The sequence below is a fragment of the Sinocyclocheilus rhinocerous genome, unplaced genomic scaffold, assembly GCF_001515625.1.
Source record: "Sinocyclocheilus rhinocerous isolate Xijiao unplaced genomic scaffold, SAMN03320098_v1.1 scaffold480, whole genome shotgun sequence".
Taxonomy (NCBI): domain Eukaryota; kingdom Metazoa; phylum Chordata; class Actinopteri; order Cypriniformes; family Cyprinidae; genus Sinocyclocheilus; species Sinocyclocheilus rhinocerous.
This window is the reverse complement of record NW_015655401.1, coordinates 737,645-744,266: the sequence shown is the minus strand read 5'-3', so window position 1 is coordinate 744,266 and position 6,622 is coordinate 737,645. Positions and strand designations below refer to the sequence as shown.

Genomic DNA, 6,622 nt, shown 5'->3' with positions numbered 1-6,622 from the left:
TAAAACTGCATATTTTAGAGTGGCCTTTTATTGTGGCCAGCCTAAGGCACACCTGTGCAATAATCATGCTGTCTAATCAGCATCTTGATATGCCACACCTGTGAGGTGGATGGATTATCTTGGCAAAGAAGAAGTGCTCACTAACACAGATTTAGACAGATTTGTGAACAATATTTGAGAGAAATAGGCCTTTTGTGTACATAGAAAAAGTCTTAGCTCTTTGAGTTCAGCTCATGAAAAATGTGGGCAAAAACAAAACTGTTGCGTTTATAATTTAGTTCAGTGTAATATGCTGATTTGCTGCTCAAGAAACATTTATTATTATGATTATTGTTATTATTTTCAAGAACAAAATACACATTTAGGTGTAATATTAAGCAATACCTTCTGAAGTCACAAAAGTGTGAAATATAAATATCTTGTAACATTATAAATGTCTTTACTGTCACTTTTGATCAATTTAATGCATTCTTGTTGAATATTTTTCTTACCAATCTTTGAATGGTAAAGAATCACAGTTTTCACAAAAATATTAAGCAGCAAAAACTGTTTTCAACACTGATAATAAAAAATGTTTTAATTGTTAAATAATAAAATAATTCAATCATTATTAAAAAATTAAATAATGTCTTTATTATTCAAAATTTTTGACCAGCAGTCTATATGTCTTATCATCTCAAAATGCATTCTGTTCATTATTAAGAAAACAAAACAATATATAGCAATAATCTTTTTTAAACATTTTCCAAAGCAGCACAAATTGAAGTAATATCCTATCAAACTGTCAGAAATCATCCATTTACTATTCATGAACCACCAATGATACTTTCTAAACAGACAATGAAGAAATCATATGAATATATGACGGACCTGTGCATAGGCACTCTGTGTCACTTTCTTCAGGTCATCCTGTGCCCCTGTAGTAATGCGGCCAAAAAAGATCTCCTCAGACACTCGTCCACCCAGCGTCATACACATCCTATCCAGCAGCTGCTCCTTGGTGTACAGGTACTGCTCTTTAGGCAAATACTGGGCATAGCCCAAACCCTTCCCACGCGGGATGATGGACACCTGAAACGACCAATGATATGACGGAGTACACTGAGAGAGCAAAGTATTAAAGTACACGTGAATAAGTGGGGATTTTACTTTAAGCAAAGGGTCAGCGTGCTCAAGGAACCAGCCAGCTACAGCATGACCAGCCTCATGGTAAGCCACCGTCTTCTTCTCCTCTGGCTGCAGCACCTGCGTCTTCTTCTCAAGACCTAAACATGCAGGGAGCTTATAATTATCTGAACTTCACACCAAAACTATGCATGCACTCTAATAGATTAATATCACAGTTTGCTATAAATGTTTAACAAAAAAAATTAAAGTGAGATTTTCAAATTTCACATCTGTCACTTACCCCCAATTACTCGTTCGATGGCTTGCTCAAAGTGTTTTTGGTTGATGGCATCAGAAAGGTGGCGGGCTGCAATTAGCGCAGCCTCGTTGCACACATTAGCGATGTCCGCACCTGTCAGAGAGAAATCAGTAAGCGGTGAAACTTAGTTCACATCTCATAAACAACTTTTGAAACTTAAATGTATAAAAAGTCTTTACGTGCCTGAAAAACCAGGTGTTAGAGCAGCCATTTTCCTTGCCAGAGATTCTTTGTCCAACTCTGTATCCAGCTTTAGTGGTCTCAGATGGACTTTGAATATAGAGGCTCTGCCTTTGATATCTGGTGGCCCTGCAATCATCATGCAATATACAAAACGCACATATAGTTTAAATGTTTTTTTGTTTTAAATCAAAAGTGACAGTAGAGACATTTATAATGTTACAAAACATTTCAAATAAATGCAGTTTTGTTCTTTTGCACTTTCTAATTATCAAGGAATTCAAAAAAATAATAAATCACAGTTTCCATAAAAATATGAACTGCATCTTGAGCAGCAAATCAGCATATTAGAATGATTTCTGAAGGATCATGTAACACTGAAGACTGGAGTAATGATGCTGAAAATTCAGCTTTGCCATCACAGGAATAAATGACATTTTAATATATGTTAAAATAGAAATCATTTATTTTAAATTGTAATAATATTTAACAATATTGCTGTTTTACTGTATTTTTGATTAAATAAATGCAGCATTGGTGAACATGAGAGATTTTTCAAAAACATTAAAAAAACTTAACCCCAAAAATTTTAATGGTAGTGTATACAGTGCCATGCGAAAGTTTGGGAACCCCTTGCAGAATCTGTGAAAATGTGTCACTGATGCTCCAGAAGGAAACGTGGTGCATTAAGAGCCAGGGGGTGAAAACCTTTTGAATTTGAAGATCAAGGTAAATTGTACTTAATTTGTGGGCATTCTTCCGGGCCAATACAAAGAGATCCCGAACCTACACAAAATTACATTGTTTTAGTCACACTGTGTTAAAGTTTGTTAGAAAGCATACTGAACACCATGAAGCTCATAATAGGAAACAGAAAATGTACTTGCCCTGGCTGGTCCAACCCCCACAAACATCTCTAAGAACTCTGATCCATTCACAGTGATGAAGGGGACATTGGCCTCTCCCGCAGTGGCCTTGGCTAGTAAAGTCTTTCCTGTGCCTGGGGGTCCAGTCAAAATAGCCCCCTAAACAAGAAGATTAAACCTTCTGTTGAAATCTCAGTTGACTTAGTAAATTACAAGTCAGTTATGCAATGTTATGTAAAAGTCTTGCGCTACCTTTGGAATCTTGGCACCCAAATCCTGGTACTGCTTTGGGTTCTTAAGAAAGTTTACAAACTCCATGATCTCCAATTTGGCCTCCTCACAGCCCGCCACATCTTTGAATTTGACGTCAATCTCATCTCGTAGTACTTTGGCAGTGGTCTCACTGACGCTGAAGAGCCCACCCATTCCCCTCCCTGGCCTCCCTGCCCCAGCAGGCCCTCTCCTCAGCATGAACAGTAAGAACCCAATGATCAATATGGTGGGCAACATGCTAAGGAGGAACGACCTAAAAATGACACAGGAATAAGACTGAAATTAAGAAGTAAATTTGCACAGCATTTAAGCTTCTAGTTTGATTGTTGATACTGCAAATCAACAACTGTGAATTTACGTCAATATCTCACCCATCGCTTTCAGTGGAATAGACCACTGGCAGTCTGTTCTCTCCTTCAATGCCCATCTCTAGCTGAGCAGTTTCCAGGTTCCGCTCAAATGTGTCCACACTGCCGATGTTGAACCACACGTATTGCTGCTTGAAGAAAGGATCACATTGTGTGTCATTATTATGCATAGTTTTTAGAGAAAAGAGAAATATATACTGTACATATGCTACCATTCAAAGGTTTGAGGTCGGTAATTTTTTAATGTTCACCAAAGCTGCATTTATCTGATCAAAGATACACACACGCAAAAAAATAGTTGTATTTTCTATTTGAATCTATTTGAAAATGTAATTTATTCCTGTGATGGCAAAGCTGAATTTTCAGCAGTCATTACTCCAGTCTTCAGTGTCACATGATCCTTCAGAAATCAGTCTAATATGCTGATTTGGTGCTGAAGAAACATTTCTTATTAACATCAATGTTGAAAACAGTTGTGCTGCTTAATATTTTTGTGGAAATCTTGATACATTTTTTTCAGGATTCTATGATGGATAGCAAGTTCAAAAGCACAGCATTTATTTGATACAGAAATTACATGTAACATACATGTCTTAACTGTCGATTTTGACCAATTTAATGCACCCTTGCTGAATAAAAGTATTAATTTCTTTAAAAAATATATCTTACTGACCCCAAACTTTTGGATGGTAGTCTATGTAGGACTGACCTGGCTAATGGATAATCTTTTTAATTAAATGATCACTGGCTTGGTTACCAATGACTATCTAAAAATAATAAACATAACTGTATTGAATCCTTGTAAAGAACTCACCCCATCAACTGGAGTTTTACCGGGGGTAAAGATGACTTTTACATATCGCTTGTTTATAACCTCCAACCTGTCAACCTAGCAAAGATAAAATACATAACTTCCTGGATCAAAGTTAAAGTGGAAGTGGAAAGAAATATCAAACAACGCTGATTGCAAATACAGATCAAATACAAGTAATTACATACCACTCCTTTTGCAAGGTAACCATTTACAAAGTCTTTCCAAGTGACCTCTCTTCCTCCATCTCGGAAGAAGAAATAATATGTGACAGCTGTCCAGAAGGCCATTCCACACAGGAAATACATACGGAATTCTTTATCGTCCCACGGCACATCGCCCTGCGTGAGAGTGACAGAGAAACAAGGGCATGATATTGTGCATGTTATTGATCTTATTGTGAATGATTCATAAATGCAATATGTTTAATTTTTTTAAATGCATGAAATACATTTTTTTTAATCAAAATGTTACTCTTGATCTTCCTATTAGATGTCAGACTTCTCTCTGGTGACGTATCATTACATCTGCCTCAGTAAACAGTAGTAACCAAGCTTTAAATGTTACAATAAGCCTAATATTACTACTAATAATTGCTAGACGTCATTTAACCTTTTGGAGACGGCTGTACCAATTGGATTCATCTTTTCGCCCCTCTCTTTTTCCTCCTGCTCCTCCACTACTTCCACTTCCACCAGTGGTCTTCTGTGCATTGGTTGGTTTGGCCTCTGGGTTAAAACAGATACAGAAAACAGCATGATTATATTGTGTGTCATATAAAAGGCAATTAATTCACATTATAAGCTTTTGAGAGATTTTACCTTTGACTTCTGCATTGGATGGCTTGGGCTCTCCATTTTTTGGACCACCGTTTTTATTATTAGGGAAGTATTTTTCAAATCCTTCAGTGCAAGAAGATAAAACGCAATTAGCAGAACAGTCCAGCTTTGAGCAACTCAATGTCATTTTATAATTCCTGTAATTCACACCTTTGGGAGGTTTGGAGCTTAATCTTCTATACGTGCCCAAGACCTGAGAGAGCAAGGATCTTCGGTCTAGGGCAATTTGCCCAACACCCTGAACCTTCAAAAGTAAATACATTAAGATGATCAATAAAATAAAATAAAATCACAACTGCTGAAAAACTGCTGTAAAAATGAAAACGAAATACTCAAGGCACTGTTTGGTTCCTTAGATTACCACACTGGAGCCCTCTGGAGAACCTCTAGGATCCTCAAATATCATATATCTCAAAGGAGCAACTTACAGTTCCTGCCCTTTTCGAAGGGTCTCCAGAAGTTCTTAAGAGGGTTTTTCCAATGAAGCTCAAAAGCCTCAAATATCTTTTAGCCCATTAAGAATTATGTAACTACTATTTTCAACAGATACTACGAAAACAAGTAGTGAAATGCCAATAAGGTTCTAAATGGTTTTTATATCTATAATAACGATGTTTACAAAAAATATTAAAGACGCACAAACTGATGTTTTGGACGCAGTTTTGGTAACACCTGACGGTATAACAGATCTAATGTGAAGAACTGTGACATAACACGAGCTAAACGCGTTACCCAACGTAATGTCACACAGGCCGACCCTTGTTTCCTATCAAACTCTCCGGTCTGTGACACTGCAGTCTGCAGCAGACAAGACAAACGGATGACACAAACGATAAATGGCGAATGTGTGAGCAGATCACAGCGTATGGTGACGGGGGTGATGAAAGATCCAGAGGAATACAGTCAAGCTGCACATTTACCGATTGCACACGGTTTGTTGATCTGACATTTGGCAGCAGAGCGTGGAGAAAGTTCCTGCAGCCTCTTGACAGATGCAGATATCGGTGTGCCATTATGGCACTGTGCGCTTGTCACTCTACTCAATACAGAAAACAAGACATCGGACGAAAAGTTTTGACAACATGAACTTGAAATTGACTGCGTCCCATTGCGATTTACTTCCGGTGCACGCTGTTGACGCGCTCATTGTAAATATCCATCGTTAACCCTCTGTGGTCCAGTGTTATTTTTCTGCACTTTCTCCTTATTCAGAACAAATAAATTGTTTCATCTATTAGTTAAAAGTCTTATTAACATTACATAAAATACATTTTTTTAAAGCTTGTTGTTTTGTAGAACATCAGTTATATAATATATGGTAATAGTAAGGCCTGTAGATAGGGAGTATGTGTTATTTAAAGCTGCAGTCCCTAACTTTTTTTTGGTTAAAAATTATCCAAAATCAATATTTGAGCAAGTACCAGCCAGTGTTCAAAACTATCGCCTTACTTTAGCCCGATTCACAAGGGTTAGCTTATAATAATGTTTTCTAATTTGAGTGGTAGGGGTAGGTTTTCGCGGGAAATTCGAGCATGGCACTGCGTCATCACGTCACGTCTGTTGTCCCGGCTACAAGGCTATGGCATGTGAGGATCCTGCAGGTGGCAGATCGTTAGTCTTTTCTCACAGCAGCTAGAATAATTAAATGTCAAAAAATCATTTTGATGGCGGATTGTAATCCAGAAAGGATTATATGAAACACATGTGAATGAAATTAAATTATATTCCAGTTTTAAATGTGCTTCTGATTACAGATAGCCTGGGATTACACAAGATTTGTATTTTAAAGACAACCAGGTCGAAATAGTTTGCTTTTTGGGTTAAAATAATTTCTTGGTATGAAATTCGAATTGTATGAC

General features: G+C 37.2%; 1 protein-coding gene across 1 annotated transcript in view; it reads right to left on the bottom strand.

Annotated features, from left to right (window-relative positions):
• LOC107718155 (AFG3-like protein 2) overlaps nt 1-5,891 on the bottom strand; it is an 8,095-nt gene extending 2,204 nt beyond the window's left edge. Inside the window, exons 1-14 of the mRNA XM_016525136.1 lie at nt 5,684-5,891; nt 4,914-5,007; nt 4,746-4,826; nt 4,537-4,652; nt 4,113-4,265; nt 3,928-4,002; nt 3,117-3,241; nt 2,725-2,998; nt 2,494-2,631; nt 2,347-2,392; nt 1,610-1,756; nt 1,409-1,519; nt 1,150-1,265; nt 871-1,071 (exon numbers count right to left, since the gene is read on the bottom strand). Coding sequence (XP_016380622.1) covers nt 871-1,071; nt 1,150-1,265; nt 1,409-1,519; nt 1,610-1,756; nt 2,347-2,392; nt 2,494-2,631; nt 2,725-2,998; nt 3,117-3,241; nt 3,928-4,002; nt 4,113-4,265; nt 4,537-4,652; nt 4,746-4,826; nt 4,914-5,007; nt 5,684-5,776 — 1,770 coding nt within the window. The 5' untranslated portion in view covers nt 5,777-5,891. The remainder of the gene's footprint in view (nt 1-870; nt 1,072-1,149; nt 1,266-1,408; nt 1,520-1,609; nt 1,757-2,346; nt 2,393-2,493; nt 2,632-2,724; nt 2,999-3,116; nt 3,242-3,927; nt 4,003-4,112; nt 4,266-4,536; nt 4,653-4,745; nt 4,827-4,913; nt 5,008-5,683) is intronic.
• Nucleotides 5,892-6,622: the final 731 nt, after the last annotated feature.